At 46.0% G+C, this 21,781-nt stretch overlaps 2 protein-coding genes across 2 annotated transcripts in view; both read right to left on the bottom strand.

Annotated features, from left to right (window-relative positions):
- The window catches only part of LOC103904923 (lipase maturation factor 1-like), a 130,232-nt gene extending 110,616 nt beyond the window's left edge, over nt 1-19,616 (bottom strand). Inside the window, exon 1 of the mRNA XM_009286473.2 lies at nt 19,558-19,616. Coding sequence (XP_009284748.1) covers nt 19,558-19,575 — 18 coding nt within the window. The 5' untranslated portion in view covers nt 19,576-19,616. The remainder of the gene's footprint in view (nt 1-19,557) is intronic.
- A 239-nt stretch (nt 19,617-19,855) lies between these two features.
- LOC103905026 (lipase maturation factor 1-like) overlaps nt 19,856-21,781 on the bottom strand; it is a 73,542-nt gene continuing 71,616 nt past the window's right edge. Inside the window, exons 4-5 of the mRNA XM_019473954.1 lie at nt 19,924-19,989; nt 19,856-19,870 (exon numbers count right to left, since the gene is read on the bottom strand). Of these exons, the coding sequence (XP_019329499.1) occupies nt 19,856-19,870; nt 19,924-19,989 (81 nt within the window). The remainder of the gene's footprint in view (nt 19,871-19,923; nt 19,990-21,781) is intronic.

Genomic DNA, 21,781 nt, shown 5'->3' with positions numbered 1-21,781 from the left:
TCAACCCTCCTACGAGATGGCCCAGGGCACTACCCTTCCACAGAAACTGCACAATTTTAGTTTAAAGGAACAAAGGACATTCTTTGAGTGAGCAGACTGGAAATAAGCATTTAAAGCAAGAGTTTTACCCCACAGCATTAATATCAAGGGGGTAACTCCATGGAGCAGCATGTCACGATCAACCATATTCACTAAAACAGAGCATGTTCATGGTTTGACAGTCGTCACACCAGAGCCTGTCTCTAACAAATTAACTTTTCTAGTTTGGGAGCTACACCAGGCACCCCGGGGAAGGCAAACCCATCGTCTGTCCCCAGCTCCGTGCTGTGATCTGACAGTCAAGGGAAGAGGGGACTGCTTGCCTTCACCTAACTGTGCCTCAGTCCCTGCAGAGATACTCCTCCTCTCAAACACAGAGGACAGCAATACAAGCTAATTTTGCAGTATGCACGTAAACCTGTTCGAGGAGATTTCCACCTCACATCTCACACTCAATCCAGAAACCCATGCCAAGCAGAAGACAAACATGAAGCCTCCAAAGAAACTTAGAACAAAAGTACCTGGCTTTCCACAAGCCCTTGGTTTAGCACAACAAAACAAGCCAATGGAGGCCTTACTTTCTCCAAAATGAAGGGTTTGGGATGCTCCAGTACTATAGATGGCACTAGTACTAGGAAGCACTACACGGCACTCCTAGAGACAGCCTAAGCCAGCAGCTCTGCAACGTGTGAAGCAGCCCAATCTCTGGACTCAGGCCATGGTCTGATCCAGGAGGTAGCTCCTGGGTGCATCTGCTGAATGCTTCAACAGTATTAGCCTCCTTCCCAGCTTTCTCTCCTGGGATGCAGATCCGCTGTGTGCAGCAAACAGTGCCAAAAGCCATGAGAGCTGTGCCATCAGGAGCTGAAGCTCCGAAGCCTGGTTTCCTACAGATCTGCCTCTGCGCATCCTCATCTTCCACCACATTCCATTTCAATATTCTTGACATGCCACATTTCCCATGACATCAATGCCATGGTACCTCAGGGTTCCCCGGGCTTCAGCCATGTCCACAACACCCTCTAAACCCTCTTCCGCTTCCACCTGTGTGCCAGGTTTTCCTTCTCCAGCAACACCGATCATATTTTGTTTCAATCATACATTAAATGATCCTGAGCTCGTGGATGCCTTTATGCACAAACATCCGTAAAACTCCTACCTTGAACTGTCAAAACTCTCCCACATGGAAGTATTTATTACACCGGAGCCCCACAGACATTAATGCATTTCCTATCATTAGTAAAGTTGGAGGACCGCATCCGCACTGCAGAGCAGATTAGATGCTCATCTAATAACCACAAGACTAAGCGCTGCATTGGTGGCTCTAAATTACTTTCTTTCAATAAAGATAAGCCTTGGATCCTTACTGAATAAACAGATACCTCTGCAGGCCTAACCCAGCATTTTGAAAGATTAGTGACTCACGACATCTTGGTTGAGCCTGGCTTTCTGACCAAAGGCTGCTTTAAATGAAAAATTAAAAAGGAGGAATCTTTCCTGCCATGCAACTAAACGTAAAGCACATTCTTGAGCAAACTTCAAAAGTTTTAACCATCCAATAAACTTGGGCAGCTTGGGTACAGAGTAACTTAAATTTGGCAAAATGTAAGCTGTGCTTGGAACCCCAAATCCATGCTGTACAGCCAAAGGAATGCTGGGCCTCGGAGAGGTGGTTCACTCTTCAGAAGAAGATAAAGTATTAAATTTCTGCTAAATCTCAAGCAATAAAATTAAATTCAAACTTTGAGGGAAGGGAATGAAAAGGCCGATGCATAATTGTTTCGTAAAACTTGTGTTTAATTTACTTGAGACGGGCCATTTTATAGTTTATCAAAAACAGCTGGTGTCATAGACATACATTCATGGTCCCCTAACATGGATACAATTTATCCCGTGAAATCTGTAAACGAAACAAGACAAAGCTCTCAATATCCTTTATAATAAATTCTTTCAACAGGTAGAACCAAATCCTGAAGCAAGCTTTCTTAATAGACTACAATAAAAAACCAGTAATCCAAGAGTCGGGCTCTCTCAGAAGCCATAAAACCATTAAAAATGTACAATGCTAAATGGCGAGTTAATTACTACCCACTGACATCTGACTGAGTTCCCCTGGACACACTGATGGCCAGCACGTTGCATGCTCAGAACCAAGATGAACATATGCACGCTGCAAGGAATTCTTCCCAAGATGCTTTTACGAGAGTGTGTTTTGGCTAAAAATCAAATATTCCCACGGCACCTGGCTGTCGCCTTTCTGGCAGGTACTCATACAGCATACATCAGACACGTATCATCTCTTGGTTCCACAACGAAACCCATCTCATGTTTCTGATGGTGCTTACTCTTTCCTAAGCCATTTTACGAACTGCAGAACAGAAGCTCAAGGTCTGGCATTACCTCGGGCAGGCTGGGCTCGAATCTACCGGCTGGCAAAGGGGGGGATCATCTTCAAGAAAGAGGGGCTTAGAAAGTGGCAACTAGATACATGGACAACTCCTCTTGGAGCCACGGGCGAAGGAAGGCCGGTGGAAGTTCCCCTTAAGAACAAGCATGTCAAGTCCGATGCTCTACTGAAATCCAAAGCTGGCAATTATTTTTGAGCTCTGTGTACCCATCTGGCTTCAGACAGACAGAGTCTTTCTCTCCCTGCCTCCCCAACTGACTACACAGACTACCACACCCTGGATGGCTTTTGGTCTTTGGTCATCATGTGGATGACCTTCTAGAATAAATCCCTGGATCTGGGTCTCCGAGTCCAGGGAGACCCCCTTCAAAAATCCGTGAAAAATCCATGTTTGCACAGGTACAGAGTAAGGGCATAGGCCTGGAATTGTCTAAGAGGAGCAGGAGGAGATCTAAGAAGTCAACTCTCATTGCACGGTATCAGGTGCTGGAATCTCCACACCTTCAGCAGTGCATGCCCAGGACTGCTCTAGCTATTCTTCGAGGTCAAAGGCAGCGGTTATGTTAACAGCAGGAGAAACAAACTTCAAGTCATCATTTCAACCGCTGTTCCAACGTAAAAATCACTGCCTAGCTTTTTTGTGGCCTTCAATCCTATACTCCAGCAGCAGTGTCTGATGGCAGAGGAGAGATTACACAAATTTACAGCTGCTTTACCTCTAAATACAGCTTCTAGAAGAAAACACTGGGGGAGTAACTGGGCCATTCATCCCAGAGGGACCCTAAAGCCAGCTCTGGTGCACACAAATGCAATACCCATAAAACCAGCATGTTGTGGAGCCTCCTTAAACCAAACATGAAAACACCTATTAAGGGTCCATGGGGGTTCATTTTTCCCAGTGTGAAAAGTCCTGCAAGACAGGTCAAGGCTTGCTACTGTGCAGAGGTTTGCATGCACCAGAGCCACGTGAACACCAGGCCACGGAGCGCATCTCCAACGGGCTCTAAAAATGGGGTGGACTAGAAGTCTGCATGAAAAGACATCACAGTTATGGCTATATAGTGCTTTTATGTCATGCACTTCTGGGAATGTCAAAGCACGCCCTACGCAGGGCTCCCCTGCCACCGAGATGCAAGGATGGGCTCCATCAGCCTGCAGCCATTGGAGAGGACGTGACCGAAAATGCAGCAAAAGGTGCAGTACACCGGGGACCAACTTGGGGGAAGGCAAAACCTAATGTTCCTCATGAAGATCTGGTTAAATGACTGATGCTAACAAAAAAATGAAGTGATTTCACCCAGTTTTGGCTATCGCCTTTAGCCACGGTGTTAGACCAGCACCTCAGCAGTGCTGAGCCCAAAACCTGGTACCAAAAAAGCCCAAACCTGGTACAAAGATGCAAGTTAAGCTCAGCATCGAGAGACTCCACGGAGCCAGAGGTGGAGGAGTCCGTCCAGCCTTCGGAGGAGGGCAGAGCTGTTCGCAGGCACCGATACAGCCTAAGGGCAGCAACGACTCGCCTGACCCAGCTGCCCCCTCTCAGTGAGCGAGGACCACAGGATCCAGCCTCCCCAAACCACAAAGGGCTGCTACAGCGTCCCTATAGAAAACAACAATGCAGCCAACACCCTGCGCTTTAACCATCGAATGTATTTCTACATTTCCAGTATTTAAGGGGTTGTTTGTGTCCTATTTTATTGCAATGTTCTCATTGCTCATCAACCCCCTAAATGTGAAATACACCCACAAAATCCCATCTTGCATCCTCACCGTCTGCAGCATCACCTCCCAACTTATAACCGTGCATGCTGTAACAGACAGTCCTTTGTTCTTCCACGGAGGAGAGCGTGTAACCTATCCTAACCTAAAGAGAACTATTTCTTTAGTGTATAGTGTAAATTGAACTAAAGTGCCAGAGAAACAGTAAGAAATTCCTGAGTGCTCTCCTAAAAACCCCCAGCCAAAACGGCTCCCGTATAGGTGACATATAAGATTTCGTAGAAGAGGAAACATTAGAAATCTAGGAGAAGTCAGTAACATCTTAACTAGCAAATTAAACCCATACCACGCTTGATGTAGAGGCAACCCTGCTAAAAGCCCGTATTATTGCCCAAAGAAAGTACTCTCAGAGGGAGATAGGCTGAAAGGTCTCAAGCCTGGCACGAGCTCCTCTGAGATTTGCTGGAGGCAAATCGCATAGAATGAAACCTGGGCTCATCCTCGTCAGACAAAATAGGAGACGGTGCCGAGCAAGGAGTAAAGTAAATACCCGCTCCTGCACTTCAGCTTCTCCCTCGTGCCCTTCGAGCCTTGCAGGGTCCCACTCCTGCCTCCTGACCCTCGTGCTGGGTTACTCGTCACTTATTCTAGCTAGGAAGAAGAGCAAGACCCAGTAATTCATATGGGGTACAGATACGAAGACTCTAAACAGGACAAAGCCATGGATAAAATCCTCAAAAGCTGCTTAACCGCCACCTTTAGAAGATCTTTAACTTCAGAAGTAAAAAAAAAAAGGCAACAAAGCCCCCCCCCGCCCCGTACTGATCTTTTACAGTCCTTCTGACAGCACCTTTTCCTTTTACCTACAGCTGTCCCACAAACACGGAAACACATCAACTACAAATCTCAGAAGTACTTTCTAGCTGAGAAAGTTTTGCATTTAATTGCGTAACGCAACACACATGGCTTTCACTGCCGCGCAGCATCGCACTCCATCATCCCGGGGAACTCCCCTCCGCCCGCGCCCATCAGCTTGATAAACTCATTACAGTAACGAGGAAAGTAATGGGTTTGATGTTAATCATACTGCTGAGACTTACAGGAGTAATAAAACAATAGAAAGCAAATCCCCAATATTTAAGCAGCTAACCGGCCATGTTTGTTAACTACTGCTGGCCTTTACATCCCCCCAAGGTAATCAGCTAACGCTCGTCTGCTGGTAGCAGGGTCGGGTCACGTGTGTTGCTGCTGCATATTTGGCACGGATAACTGCAAAAGGGAGTTATAAAAAGCACTGTTAGATCCTGCTCGCGGTTAGGAAAATGTACAGCAGGAGCAACTTGATGAAAATTGCACACAAACATACACAGAGGAATACATATTTTTGCAAAGCGAAATGCATTAATGGAGAAAAACTGCTTTTTAAAGACATATTTCTCGTTACATTTCTTACAAAACTTCTAAAGGAAATTCTCAATGAGGACAAATTCACAGACCGTGGTGAAATTCAGACTAGTGGCTTAAAGAATTAAAGCATTGCCCTTTTAAAACTTTGTGTGTGCAGGTTTCTGGGAAACAAAGGGATCAACCTGCTGGAAATGCTCAGCACCTCTTACAAGCAGCATCCCAGCAGGATTTGGCCAAGAAACAGTGAGTTCCCCAGCCCCTCACAACTGCCTCCTGCCCCGTAAGGCCACTGCGTGGGGACCACTGGCAGAAGGAAAACACGTTTAGCAGAAGAGCGTCCCTTTAGGAGCCCCGGGAGCAAACCGCGGCACCCTGACATGGAGAGGGGTCAGCTGCCTCCCCTTGGAGGGTTTCAGGTGTTGATCCTCCCCCTGGCACCCTCAGTCTCTCTTTGATAATCTCTGTAGGACCTTCCCAAGCATCCTCTGGTAGAATCAAGGTTGGCACAAGAACTGCTGGAAGAAGTGGTTTCCCTAATGACAGCACCCAAACCCAAGGTCAGCGTACAAGACCAGGGTGCAGGAATTCAGAGAGGTACCCTCGTGTGAACTTTAATCTCAGCAAGTTACAAAAGCAAGTTGCTCTCTCTATAATAAAACCAAAGTTCAATTAGGAAAGTCAGGTTTGACCGGCTTTGAGAAAACTACCCTTTGATAACTACATGCTACATTATCCTTTCACTTCTTTTGGCAGAGAAAAGAGGTTACTGCAGTTTTCTTTGGCTCCTGCTCTCTCCTGTCAATCTCTTGTGCACTCAGATAGTTCAGGTTCAATGTTCAAAAGGAGGAACAGGCTATGAAACATCCATCAGCTCTGTTTACCAACAGAACCGGTGAACAAGGGCAAAGGGAGACGGCACTCTGAGCTGGCAACTAATGGTTAGAGATCTCAGGATCTGACCACGCTATCTGCTCATGGGGCTCTTCCTGTAGTTGCTGGAAATACCCTTAGAGGTGATTTGCAGCAACTTAAAGTGTGGCAGCAATACTAAAACATCATTAATGAATGACATAACGAGTCAAGAAACATTCCCAGCCTGTTCTTGCTCATGTTGGGTTTCAACATCTGTGCCGGTGTTCCTAGTCGTTTGGCTTAGAGTACAGCAGGGCAGCGTTTCACATCATCTGCCAAACTCGGTATTGAAAGGCTGCTAAAATTGCAATTAACTCCTTGAATTAAAATATTTCACTTATTTGCCTCGGGGCCAAGGGTAACACATTCAAGCAGATTTCCATTGTGGGCTGCTTGCAAACTGTTAATTGCAACTATTGCCTTAAGGACTTACCAATCCGAGCTCAGTTCCTACAGAGTGTGGGCCACCTCCTGCGTGGGATACTATTTCTACTCCTTCGACGGATGACAGGAAATCTTGTCAAACGAGATGAGGACTGTTGCAAGGCCCTTGAGCTACCAACAAACCTACATGTTCTTTGTGGCAAGCAATGCAGTTAGACTAGTGGGTATTAAAGCCAACTCACATTTTATATTTCAATAAATGCTCTTTAATAGTAGTATTTGCAGAGCAGAATTTGCTTAGCTCCAGCAGTTGCTGGTTAATGTCTCCCCACACTCTCCTCTGCGTGAGCGGGGATGGCCTGACACCCAGAAGTTAAGCAAGCAGCAACAGAATCATAGAATAGTTTGGGTTGGAAGGGACCTCTAAAGGTCATCTAGTCCAACCCCCCTGCCCTGGGCAGGGACATCTTCAACTAGAGCAGGTTGCTCAGAGCCCCGTCCAACCTGACCTTGAATGTTTCCAGGGATGGGGCATCCACCACCTCTCTGGGCAACCTGTGCCAGTGCTTCACCACCCTCAGCATAAAAAAATCGTAAAAATAGTATTTCTTCCTTATATCTATACTCCTAAGGGGAAACGTGGGTGAAAAAGGGTCGCTGGTCCCAACTCACCACGGCAGCCAACAGCTTGGAGTGCCGAGCCTGGGGGAAGAGGGGAACCAGCAGCAGGACTCCAGATATTAGCAGGTTCCTTGAGGAAGGCGAGACCATTGAACGTGGCTCTAAGAGGAGAAAAAAACCCTTCTCCCTGCTTGTCCCACAGAGCTTTTGTTCAGTGCCCTCAGCAGCTGATGGGAAACCCTAGCACACAGCCCAGGCACAGCTCCACTAAACTTCACTCACCGTCCACGGCTGCAGGGGAAAGGTGGGCATTCATTCACCTCGGGCTGGGATTATTAAACCGATGTATTGATTGCAGGGACTGACAAGCTTGTGTTACATTCAAATGGATCCAACATGACAGTTAGAAATTCAATATTGTCTCAGTTTAATTGGACAGGATCCAGTTCAACTCTGTCAAATGTCTTGATTAATGCTAAAGCAATAAAACCCCTTTTAGCCATCGAGACGGCCAGGCTGAAAGGGAAGAGGAAGAATATGATCCTTGGAAAATATAGATAAGTGAATTCATGAATATGAGTACGATACATGCCACTTTTAATACAAATATTTCCATAATGCTTGCAAGGGCAACAACTCACAATCCCTACTGTTCCGTGTAAATTGGTCAAGAGGTAAAAGCTTCTAGTGAGCACCTTGCGCAGGCAAAAGCTTTTACCCTGGAATGTGGTATGACAGCACGGTTATGAAAAAGTTTCATTTCTTTGTCTCAAGTTATTTTGAGACAGACTAGAAAACTTGGTTACAAAATTGCTCCGATGAAGTGGAAGAAATGGGTCTGAAGTGCAGATGGGAACACTCCTAACTCTGGGAAGAGAAACCAGTGTCCCACATCTGACTCCACACGGGAATTTCATAGCTTAAACCAAATAAAAAAAAAATAGAAACCGTTGTCTTGTTTTTAACTGGCGGGAAAAAGCTCCGTACTGCTTTTCTCTGAATTTTATCACAGAAGTGGCTATTCTTTGTTGCAGCACAAATGGCATTGTACAAGAGATGATGGGATGATTCTATACGTAAAAGAAAAGGGCAGCAACTTCAAATGCTTGAAAACATTGATCCTGCCACAATGTTAATAGAATAAGACAAAAACCAGTGGTTTTATTGATCTGTCGAGTTTTTAGGGTTGAAAGAGCTAATCCACATTGAGTTACCCTCCCAGCTTTTATGTATAATACATACCAAAAAAGATAAGCAAATTATATTACATTATATATAATTACAGAAGCTCCTAATTACATAGCACAATTTCGAGGCAGTCTAGCAAATGCCGTGCTTTCCAGAACGGCAATTCCTGAAGTGAATAGTAAATCAGCTTTTGCTTGCCACTGATTTGAAACTTTAACCTATAAATTAAATTAATAAGAGACAAAGGCTTCTTTTGTGCATTTGCAAGCCTGTAGGATTTTACAAATAATAGGACTGGAAAGTGATTTATATTCCAAGATTAAAGGTCAGTTTGGCGCACACGACTTTGGAGCAAAACACCACAGCAGAGACTTACTATTAACTCATTCATGCACCATCCTAACGCTGTACTTGTCTTTTTACGGAGTTACGAGGCTTGCTGTGAGCGCTGTAATAGTTGCAAGAGAGAAAAAAAAAACCTTATTGGAGAAATATGTGGAATTCTTCCAGATCTACGGTAGGAAGGGAAATGTGTATGGGAACTGTACTGGGCCATCAGCCCCCTCATTACTTAAGTGACATTACCTGTGTGCTGCAATTCAAATCAAGTATATGTTCAACACAGAAAGTTGGAAAACACAGAGAATTGCATGGAAACAGCATAAATTAAATGTAAATAGAAGATATGCAAATAATTCAAACTTTTACCAGCGAATGGAAGGGCTCTACTACTTATGAAATTCTGCCGCTGGCTGGTCCTTCTCCTGGACAGACCAACATTTCCGTGGAAATAAAACTTCAAGCTGAACTTAAAATTTTTGGTGCCTGCAATAATTAATACAGTGTTAAACTGAGAAGTGGAATAGCTTCTTACGGTTATTCCTGTAAGAAAATCCTGGCAAGAGACCAGCGGAGAAGAGATGCACAAACGCACCCACCACTGGGGACGCAGCTTCTTCAGTAGAACTTTTTTGTGTCTGCTATTTTGTAGGCAACAAATTCAATATTTTACTTATTAAATTAGGACAGGCTTCTCTATTATGTGAAAATTCATTAAACAATTTAACACATTTAATAGTCAAAGAGATGAAACAGTAGCACTTTTTCATAATCTGATAAAAATGTAATCTGATCTCCAAAGAAGAGAGCACCAGCTTGTAAACCAACACCCTATTTGTTTAAACTCTATCTGCAATTAAAAGCATGTAGTTATTTTGCTTTCCCTGGAAAAGCAGATGGCAAGGATGTAGGCTGTTTTTTGGATAATTTAATTGTACGTTGGAGCTCTGCATACACCATTTTGCAGCTGATACTACGTGAAATCGCAGCGTTCAAGTTTCAGTTTCACTTAGACTTCTGGACTGTTGAGAGCAAACACTACGGAAAAAGAAGAGCACTAAATTTTGCAGACACCAAGTTTGCATCATCCCAAAGGTCTCCGAAGCAAGGGAACTGGAATGATGGTTAATCCCCTACAAACACTGGGGAAGGTAGGAATGGATGAGAAGACCAGCTCTCCCTAGACTGCAGCTGGCATGTTGCTATGCGGGAGACCAGAAAAAGCAGTATTTAATGTCCATGCATGCCACGAAGGATGATAAAAAATTAGTATACTTATTGCCATGGAGACTAGTTTTGACCATTCGGAGTATGCAGGGGTGGGTACACCTGCGTGAGGGCTCTGGGCAAGGTCTGAGCAAGTCCCAAGCTGGGTGTCGAGGCTGCCCCATCACAGCAGAGGGTCCCGGGCCAGGCAGCCAGTCCTGCCTGGTAGACGTGGTTGTGGAGCCTGGAGGACCAAGATGCCGTAGCAGAAATAGAGGAGCTGCTGACACCATATCGGGGAGGCCAACTGAGCAATTCTTGTCCATAAAGCAAGAGAGATAACAGACATGTTACTTGGAAAGACTGGAAAGCTCTTAAATTTTCTTCTACCATTTTCCCCTCTCGTTTCTGTCTTCCAGATAGCACTGAAATTTGTCATCTTTCTTCTCTTCGCAGATTTCTTAAAACACACCATTAACTAGCTCATAAATCCACAATTTAAATAATTATCGGAGCATTGCCTCTGTTATCTTCAAAGCTGACAAATCCCCTGGGTCCTGAACGTTTCATGAGCAGTAGATTATTCCCCACAGCCCCTGGTAGGCAGAGGGAAGCGATGGGCTCCATCGTTCCTGTCCGCTGGAGAAGCTGGCCAGCAGGATAAAAGCCACGTACGGGGTCAGAGCATGGAGAGCTGATTAAGTGGCTGCGAAGTGGGTTGTAAGGATTAATCTGATTAGGATTGAAAAAGACCAAATGGGTGGAGGGGGGAGGAAGAGAAAAGAGGAGAATCTTTAAGGTAAGTGATGAGGGTCCTGGGTGGTCTGTAAACGAGTTTGAAACAGTGGGAGAGTGTAACGAAGAGATGAAATCCAATAGTTGTACAGGAAGCTTTCACCAGGCTTAAAACAAATCCTTAAGAAAAACAGAAAAGAATCCAGGAAGAGGAATTGTATTACTGCTGAAAACGTTATTGGCATATTCCCAATGCATTTATAGCGTGTGACTGACAGTTCTGCTGCTGATCCCGGCAGTGGGGAGGGATAATGTCTTCCTACGCTTCAAAAACCTCAAAAGGCTCACAACAGAAAGTTCCCTGGGGGGCACTTCCACTAAATTTTTGCTAGTTTATCTTATTTTGTTTTAATATTGCTGGAAATCAGGGAAAAGCTGGGGCAACTGGTGGGAAGCGGTGGGTGACCCAAGTGGCAGGTGCCACTAACCTGCCTGGCTTATACCAAAGTGAGAATCACAGAGGTTGCTCACTTTATTTTTGATTGTTTTAATACAGTTACTTCTGGTGAAGAAACGCACAGAGAAAAGCAGCTCTTGAACTGCACCAAAGAGATAAATAAAACCGGCGCTCTGCTGCCCATGGTAGCTGGCGTCTGGGAGGGATCACTTACTGCGTGCTTATCCCATCCCTCCAATTCCTGCCATTAGTTTCCTTTTAAAGCTATTCTGAAAGTTTCTCTCTCAGCACCTGCTTATGTCCAATTTACTTCAGTAGTATGTGGTTTCCTGAGCCTGGGCCAAAGATGCTGGGTCTGTTTTATGATGCTGATTTGCAGCTCTACCTTTTATTTCGATAGTTCCCTGACCAGACACTCCTCCCCCTTCTCCTAAATTCACTGCCAGGATCCTGGTCCTGATGAAGACGATAGCTGAACTGATGCTGACTTTGAGGTGGTTGGGAATCCATTTACCATTCGTCTGTCATGTTTGCTGTTCAGGGTAATACAAGCCAGACCCCTGGACCAAACACTTGCTGACAGTAAACCTACGCTCTCACGAGTGCATGACTCTGCAAAGCAGCTTCCCTGCCTGCTCTGCTTGGAATAAAATATCACCTACCATGTCCCTGCAAGTAGAAATCTGCTTTTGTTCTGCTTAAGGTCCAATGTTATTAATCGCCCTAGTTCTTCTGGAGCATCCTTTGACTGCAGAAGACCTGTATTCCTTTTCACTTTTTAAAAAGCAGCATGACTGGGCATAAATGCCAATATTTATCATTACGTCTTCTAAAATTGCAGCTCCACAAGGACGGTTACACTTCCGAAAATTTACTGCTTCGCAGCTTTCGAGAGCTCAGACCTCATTTTCAGAAGCGCTGATCATCTGCAGCAGAACCCGCTGCCAGCGCCCAAACTCTGGAAAACCGGGCCTCCTTCCGAGAAGTGCTCAGCTGGAAGTTATATAGTCACTGAATCTCTGCTTCTGCCAGTAAACCCGACCTGTACAAGCCTAGCAATACCTATCTTCCCAAGCTGAGCACAAATTCCGCCTTTAAAAGCATTTGTTCCCTCTCTTTTTAAGCGATGTGCACATTTAACTATTGTTAGAACAACAGAGCCCAGCCCAAAGTTGGGAATAACAAACATTTCTAGCAAATTGCATTCAAAGATGTCTTGCATCCAACACAGAGCACCTGGCATTCATCTGAAAACCTGTCTCAGATAGAGACCTTCTTGCAGCAGCCTGATACAAAATCCAGATACAGCATAATAAGCTTTTGATGTCATGTTGACATTTATCTGCCAATATTATTGCTTCATGCACTTACCTTATGATGGATCTTGTTACTTAATTGATCACAGGCAAGGTCAGGAATTGGCCCTTCTTCCAGTGCTAGCACTGACATCATGCAAGTCACCAAAAACCAGAAGAAAGCACCTAATCCTCAGCTTCAAATCCACACTAAGCAGCCCTTCGATACGTGTGAATGAGGACAACTGGTTTTTCAATTATGCCTCTGAAAAGGTCGTTTTTCAAAACTTATGACCAAATGGCAAAAAAAAAAAAAAAAAAGCTGAACACAAGCATGCTCTTCCTTTTGGTACCAGTCGCCTTAACTTAAAGAACAGTTTGCTTTTAAAACAGGAGATGAAAACAAACTGCATTTATAATTCACCATGGGCAGAACCGCGTTTCCTCTGCCTTGCTCTCTTTATGGAGGATTCATCAACAGCAGCTTTGGCTTCTATAGGGCAAGTTGTCCAGTGAGGGCAGAGATGGATCACAACTCACTTCACTCGTATTTTTATAGAAACACAGCTTTCAGAGTACAAATTTTACTGTCTCAAGTAACGACAGGCTGCGAGCAACTCCAGAAACCCACAGCATGTCTACCAAATCCCATGGTCACTTCTTAAAGCCCTCCCAGATGCTGAGGGCAGGCAGTCGCCCTGGGCTCACAGCCACGTGTCCAGCAGCGTTGAGCTCACCCCAGGCCCTGCCAAGCACGGACTGCTAGACTTCCACACCCTTTTCAAACGCTTTTGGAAAAATCTGTACAATTTCCCCACGTCAAGGCTGCATCTTGTCCCTCCTCCAAGCCTCAACCAATTCTGCAGCAAACCTCATCTGATAACACACGTGCCGGGACTCGGAAGCAGCCCTGACCTCGGTAATTCAACTGCTGCAACTCGGTACCTCCTGTCCCAAGGGGAACCAGCAAAATCCATCCGCAAAACTGTGCAAGTTCACGCCCTGCACGAAGGAAGGAGCAGAGGTGCAAGTTATTCTGCATGCAATGAAACAAAATCAGACCCTTTCATACCAGCAAGGGGGAAAGGTGCCTACCAACTAGCTCAGCCACGCCGTGCCAGAAACACCGGGGTGGGTTCTTTGGTTTCCCTTTGGTGGCTGTTGGAAGGGGAAGATCTGTGCTTCCCCCAGAAGACATCAGTTTTGGAAAGCCCACCTGTCAAACCTGAGCTCCCACAGCCAGGCCAGACCTGGGAGTTCCACAGTGAAGCCACAGCTTGGGAATACATTTTGTTGGCCTTAATAATTCATTATTGTGACCATCAGTCCTGCCAGGATTCACCTTTATTGTCTTCAGAATGGAGAAAATTCTGTAAAGGGCCAATGATTGTGAACTTAGGATGCTACATAAATATTTTATAATGTTCTTAAAAAGATCTCCAAAATGCTTTGCATGGTCACTCCTTTTAAATATTCTTGTTTTCTGTTTAATTCAGCACAGTTTCCCTCATATTAATTTGTAACTTTAAAACATACATTTTGAGCGCGAGATCTGCGTACCTGCTTCCCTGTTAGGAACATTTTTGCTTCCAGCAATGCAAACTGTTGGAATAAAGGCCATCCTGAGACATCGGGGATCATGAAAGCAGATCATTTTCTGATTTATCAAAATGAATTGCTAGATATTTTTTAATTTTTGTTTCATAATAGGTTGGAAAAAGCTAGATGAAAAGTCTAACAAGGTCTAATACAGTGAAGAAAAGGGAGAAAAGAAATCAAGAGGCAGTTCAAGAGCAGTTAGAGCTTCCTTCTCATCCTTATCAGCACAGCTATCAGTCAGCAAGCCCCTAATTAGGTACAAAAGACATTGTGCTCTGGAGAGCTTCTCCAGGAACTGGAGAGCTGCTGTACGCCAGAAGCTGGAGCACTGATTGACAGCCTCTATTTAAGAAAAACAGTTACAGAATAATTAGTGACAATTTGTACAAATCAGAAGAAGTGACCTCTGTGGCTGCAAAGCGTCTTACGTAAAGAACAAAGCTTTTCTCAGCAGCCCTGACAAATTCAGAACTAAAACGGGGCTCAGTTATTAAGTAGAGGCTGGTTCAGCAAAGTCCTTCAAACTTTCCTGCTTTGTGGCAACCGACCCATCCCGAGCACCTACAGATAACTCCACAGCAGGGAAGCAAATCCCCGGTCTTACTTCCAATGCTGACAAAGATTTTGTTGCTTCGGGAGCGGATTTTTGTTTTCCTTTCCCTTTATCCCTCTGCCTCATCTTTGTCTCAGCAGTAAGTTTGCCTTCCTAGCCTGGCTTTCTGCAGCAAAGGATGCCAATCATTGAGAAACTCTTAGATAAAAGGCATTCCCTTCAAAACACCACTTAAAAAAAATTATCTTAGAATTAAAAATATAAAATACGAGTTGTTCCAGTAGCGAGCGGAAGGGCCACAGCTTCCTTGCCTGGTGCAGGCCATGGCTCGCACCTCTGCTGAGCTTCACCCAGCACCGTCCCAGCCGAGGACAGGCCACCGGGACACGAGGGGCCCCCTGGATGTGTTTAACAGCTCCCGCGCAGCTTCAGAGCAAAGCTGGCAGAGGAGGAGGACGCCCAGCGGGGCTCCGCTCCGCGCGCTCGCCTGCCCGAGCAGCTGCTTCGGCAGCTGTTCCTACCAGTTGGTGGCTGAATTTTACAAGGTATCTGTCTGTAATTAAAAAGCAACAATACTTTGGCAGCCATTATAAAAATGCATCACTGGATTGCATCCCACGGGGAGTACTTCTGCACTGGAATGTGGGGAGATGCAATGGATGTGACCATGTAGGACTTCCCCATTTCTAAACCCCTAAGATTATCCGCTTAACTACTCTGCCAAGACCACCACCGGCATCCAAAAACACGAGCTCCGTTTGGACTGGCTGCAGGTCAGAAATGCTCATCTCCTGCCCGTGCCACTCAAACCTGGCCTGTGCCAAGACATATGGTTGCAAGGTGCTCTGCAGTGTAAGCGCAAGGGTTGGAGAGCTGCAGGTTTGGTGGGGAGCTTTTAAAATACGGGTCTTGCACAAGAGGATTTGCTCCATTTGGAGCATGTTAAGACATTGTGCTTGTGCCAGCTAAGCAGCACACCCAGAATCAGCAAAGCCTGGGCCAGATAAAGCTTGGCACAGGAGGGAATGGTAAGAGGCCCCTGGGGAGCAGGTTGGTGCTCCCCGATCCCATGCCTGGCTTGCAGTCTTGGTACCTACTAACAGCAGTTAGAAAGCTGCTCCAGCCCATGCCCGGGCAATGTCCTGCAAGCTGTACAAGCTCCAGAAATGGCCTCAAGTGGCACAAAACCTTCCGTAGCAGACTTTTTCCCTGGTCCATATGGGAGCCTGGCTATGGGAGGGAGCTATTGCACTCTGCAGGGGGGGAAGGATGCCCTCTGGAGCAGGCAGGGACAGGCAGGGGCAGGGGAACACGCTCGGCCACGTCTCTCCGCTCACACAAGCAGGGAACCGAGGCTGCTCTGTCTCGCCCAACGAGCGGGATGCTGCCGAATGCCGTGGGATCCGTGCCATGCGCTCCAGTGGAAGCAGAAATCTAGCTCCAGTCTGCAAACCACTGCACGCATATTTGTAAACCATTGTGTACACAGTAGATAAATGCTTAATAATCATGATGACAAACAGACCTAAAACCCAGAAGCAGCTTCCCTCCGCATTAACTGCATCAGGAACAGGTTTCACTGAGCAAAAGCCTCCCTTTTACTGGGACTTCTTATAGCAAAACAAGCCATCTAACCACAGCCAGCAGTGAAACGACGGCAAACCCAATAAATGATAAATAAAGCCCATGGCATGTCAGACCCCAGGACTTCACCTGCCAGTTACCACCCAGGCATGTCCATTTTCACATGCTAATGTGGACGTCGCTGCACGTGAAGCTCCGGGGCACAACGGGCATCAGGAGCCCTGACCTGTGCGCGCACCAGGGTGCAAACGTATGCACCTACCTCGGAGCCTCTGGCCACGTTAGCAAAGAAACTAATGCAGAAGGAGGTTAAATTCCCCGTTCGCGGTGTCTTGCCAAGCTAGGATTAGAGTTTGGGACTCCTGGCACCCAGAGCCACGATTAATCTGCCGAGTGTTTCTACCCCCAGCCCTCACCCCAGCCTCCAGACAGTTTCCACGTGCCAGGCTGTGTATGGTGGTGTAGCAAAGTCTTCTCATCGCCATCAGTGTCTGCCTTTCTCTTCCACACTTACTGGAGCCCATCTACTCCTCAGGGATCAGAGGAGCGTTAGGCTGGTAGGAAAATACCTTTCCTATGTAAACCATGCGTTCTGCCATTTCCCTCTCCAAATTACACAGCGTCACAGATCGTAAGCCCTCTAAACAGAGAGTCTTCAGTTGAGGAACAGTTCTCTATAAAGGCTGGGATTAAGGCCCTGCACATTAGAAAGGAAAGAGGGAGGAAAAATATGCTCCGTTTAATTACCCAAGCCATAACAACATTTTACTATTTTATAGACGATTCCTGACAAAAGTGGAAATGTTATTTTCCACGAGCATAGCTGCTGGTTCTACTACAAATAAATAGTCCAGGGTGCGCTCACCACGCGAGAGATGGAGGCCATGTGTTTTCATTAATTCTCTTGGCAGAGAAGCCCATGTAGATTTTGGACTGCAGCTCAGGACTGGAACAGGAGAGCTGGGGTGGCCAACATACATCACAGCAGACTACATTTGGCCCAGGTCCACTTACGAGCTGGTCCAATACCCAGTTTTATCATCCTAATTACGAGCAGATTCCCAGCTCCCTCCCTCCCTCACAGAGGTATCTTCAGCTTCACCCTTTTCTTCCTCCCTCTGGCTGGTTGAAATCAGCAGGTGAATTGCAGTCCTTTGTCTGTTATCGCTAGTAGACAAAGTTTGGCCTGTTTCATTTTCTTTTTATTGCAGCTTCTTTGCTGCGGATTAAAATAATTGATATTGATAATGTGATCTGCCCCCTGCCCCTGTTCCCAATTACTTGCACAGGCTGGGGATCCTGCGTTATGGCTATGACAGGAATGGTCTTAATTAGCCTTCTGGGCTACAGAACTGATTCTGGTTTTGATTTGAAATATTTGGGATTACGCAGGCTGACTGTTGTGGGCTGGGGTCATCAGCGGAGCCGGCCGGGGGATTCTGGGGGGCTTGCTTTGAGTTGGCTTTTCTCTGACTGCTGCCAGGTGCCTGGCAGCACACGGAGCAGAGCCCTCGCGCTGCCAGGCAAAAAAGAAGGACAATTTACCACAGTCGCTTTTGTGTTCGGGATTAAGAACAACAGCACTGAAGGGTCTTTGCATCCAAAGTTTTACTCGGAATGAAGCAGGACACCGATGGTCTGACAAGAGCCAAACAAGCAGCAGCCTTTGTAAAAGGCCACCCTAAAAAAAGGGTGGTGAAACACCCACCCTTGCATTCAGTGGGTAAAACCCCATTAAAAGTAAATGATAATAACAAAAAAAGGAGCATTAAAGCTGAAAAGGCAGATACAGCTTTCTGGACCTGCAAAATTCCATTTCAAAACATGCAACCAGTTAACTCAGTCACAGGAGCGAAAAATAAAGGTGTCAGTGCCTGGGAAACTGATAGACTTTTTCCCTATTTTGGGGAGAAGAATCCCAATCCCGTAACAGGACTGGTAACGTAGCCCCTGGCACTCACGTGCAATTCTCTTCACACAAGGGTGGAAAGACAAAGGTCCTGTACGAGCGTCCCCGTTTCCACTGCTCAGCGTGCCTACCCCGTAAAAAGTAATTCATAGGCAACACCTTGGAACACGTTCTGCAGGTCAGAGAAGTCAGGCTCTGCCAGCTTTAATTGGAAGGGGGAAATGGTTTCCAGACGTGATGGAGGTCCACTGAGAATGTCACCCCAAAGGTCCATCTCCAGGGACTGACAGCTCAGGCCTCCCGGCTGAAAATAACTGTGTGGTTGAGGCACGAAGAGGTACCCAGGTCTTACCAACACGGGACAAGTGCAGCACCAGGCTGAGACTTCGCAGCCTCGTGCTAACAGATGCGGCGCGCTCACCCGCTCGTTGGATGGACGTGGATTATAGATCAGAGGCGTTACAATGTAGTGTGCCGTTTTCAGTGGCTGCGATGTTAATCTGGAGGAGGCAATACTGCTTCAGTACTGTTTCCTTCGTTAAACCAGGGCTGCTCGCCCAGTGCAGCGTCGCTGTACGCAGCAATTTCTTTGTTAACACTGTTTATACAAAACGCAAATGCAAAAATATAGGTAAAAAGAGAGGGGAAGCTGAGCTCCCTCTCTCTGTAATCAAAGAGGAGACAACACTCAGAGCCAGAATACAAACCACAGTTTATAATCAGAACGCAATGTAATCACTGAAACAGATGTCAAAAAGATAAAACCGTGTAATTCTGAATTGCCAACAATTAGTGCTCTGCATCTTGGAGAGCGCTGAGATGCTCTATTTCTGTCTACATATGTCCGCATTTTGGAAGCATAAGCAGAAAGCATTCAGCACAATGCTATGGAAAACTCCTTTCTGTTCCTCTCCTGTAGCACTATTACACAGGGAGTTCTCAGCGAGGCTCAGGTTTGCTCCTGAATCAGTCCATGATGGTGAGGGGAGGGAAGGAGAGAAATTGGGCTTTTAGGACTGTGGTTGGGAAAAATAGCATCACCAAGCTAACACATGGACATTGACTGCGTTGCCAGAGATGGAAGGCTGTGATAAAGAAAGAAAATATGGAGAGCTGCCTGGCAGAAGAGAAAAGGTTAGAGAAAATTTTTCTACCAAAGTAAAGCAGACAAAAGAAATTAGTTTTAATGTGCAGATCGCTCACCTCGTAGTGATAATCCATGCAAGTTAACTCTCTCCAGCAGCGATCGCCTCGAATTTTAAAGCCCCTGGGTCCTCTCCTGTAGCACTATTACACAGGGAGTTCTCAGCGAGGCTCAGGTTTGCTCCTGAATCAGTCCATGATGGTGAGGGGAGGGAAGGAGAGAAATTGGGCTTTTAGGACTGTGGTTGGGAAAAATAGCATCACCAAGCTAACACATGGACATTGACTGCGTTGCCAGAGATGGAAGGCTGTGATAAAGAAAGAAAATACGGAGAGCTGCCTGGCAGAAGAGAAAAGGTTAGAGAAAATTTTTCTACCAAAGTAAAGCAGACAAAAGAAATTAGTTTTAATGTGCAGATCGCTCACCTCGTAGTGATAATCCATGCAAGTTAACTCTCTCCAGCAGCGATCGCCTCGAATTTTAATCAGCCCCTGGGGGAAAAAAAAAAAAAAGGACAAAAAATACAGTTACAAATATTTTATTTTACTTGATCTTGTACGTCAAGGTATTATCTCAAGATGCCAAATACTCTGGTTAAACTACAGGGAGAGCCTGTAACGGCAGGGAAGCGCAGAGGCTGGAATGACCCCCCGGAGACCCACCACATCTGCACCCCAGGCCCAGTCATTGTCCCCAAGGGAACATAACACAACGAGGGCTCCAACATGACTCCTTCCACTGCCTGTTTACTGAAAATTGGACACAAAATCCCTGTGGAATATGCCACGTCACTTAAAGGGTGCTGGAAGACGCCTTACCCACACCTGAGCTTTTGCAGAGCAGCTATGAGCAGCCCAGGGCTCCCAGCATCGGCTTCCAGCATTGCTGGGTACGAGGCAGGGAGGCACAGAGCATCAAGAAGCAACAGGAAAAACCAGGCTCTGCCACTGGGACATCTCTGTATAGCAGACTGAAAAGTTACCTGCAGACCTACACACAGCTGTGTTCACAATTTTAAAATCCAGACCCAATTGTCTCCCTCTCGCAAAGCTGCCTCTGCTGCCTATAGAAAAGGAAACAGTGACACAGGCTGGGATGGGGACCCCGCAGCCTCACCAGCCCTGAGCTGGATACAGAGATGCAATCGAAGTAATTAGAGAAACAAAAGAGGAGAAGGGGAAGGAAGTTGACAGATCTAAACACAGATGAATGCGCTAATGACAGGTCTGCTCCACCCTAGGTTAGAGGTTGGCAATGAAATAAGCAGGTATCAGAGGTTGCCGTGCACTGATATTTCAGGGCAATGAGAGGGTGAAATTTCCAAATCAGTGGGTCCATTCCAGGGCTGGCAGTAATATTGGGATTAAATTTCTTTGCCTCAGTGATGAAGAGTAGAAAGGAATCAGTCGTCCACAGCAGGAAAGACACCTGGCCAGGGATGAGCCTGCTAGCAGGAAGCCTTGCAATCAAGCCGTGCCAGCCTGAAGGTATGCGGGTTCAGCCTGACGGCTTTGATGTATGGCGAAAGGTCCCTGATTAGGATCACAACATCCCAAATTGAGGAAAGCTTCACTAGTCAAAAGGTTGAACCAGCTCTATCATCTGCATACAATTAGGGGGTATTTGCCTACCTCTGACATTGCCCCTAATTATAATGTTCCTGCCTTCCTTAGTAGAAAAATACAGGGAGTTTCTGTAAGGACCCATTGCCGGCTACACCAGGAGCATCCTCAAGCTTCTTTACATTTGCAGCAGGGAAGGTTTTCAAGAAGAGACCAGTGACCTTTCAGTGCTAAAATCTGAGAGCTCAAAGGAGGAGGAGATTCCAGCACTATGGCACATCCTGGCCTATTGGTTTCATCCAAATTGCTAAAAAAAAAATCTTCAGTTGCGGCATTAAACAAAGTTTAGCAGGTTTGGGGCTCAAGAAAAATTCCTAATTCCAGTTAAAGACCCCCCAAAACTGTCCAGACCTCATAAGTAAATATCCAGAAATATCCAGTTCCCAAGGCTGTGTATGGGCTGTTCGACATCTGAGAGCCCAGGGCTGTTGAGCGTGGAGAAGAGACGACAGAGCAGAGTCTAGTAACTCCTGACTGATACAGAAGGGGTCAACTGGGAACGACTGTTGACCGTTTCTCCTGATACAAGACGTAAAGGCAATCTGATGGGAGGATCGAGTAGCTGGTTTAGAAACAAACAGAAGATGTACTTTTCCAAACAGCAAATCATTTACTTTATAGGAGCCAAAAGTACAAATGTGTTCAAAAAGAATTAGACACA

Source organism: Aptenodytes forsteri, unplaced genomic scaffold (genome assembly GCF_000699145.1).
Source record: "Aptenodytes forsteri isolate BGI_AS27 unplaced genomic scaffold, ASM69914v1 Scaffold55, whole genome shotgun sequence".
Lineage (NCBI taxonomy): Eukaryota > Metazoa > Chordata > Aves > Sphenisciformes > Spheniscidae > Aptenodytes > Aptenodytes forsteri.
Note: the sequence above shows the minus strand (reverse complement) of the source record. Positions and strands in the feature narration are given on the sequence as shown.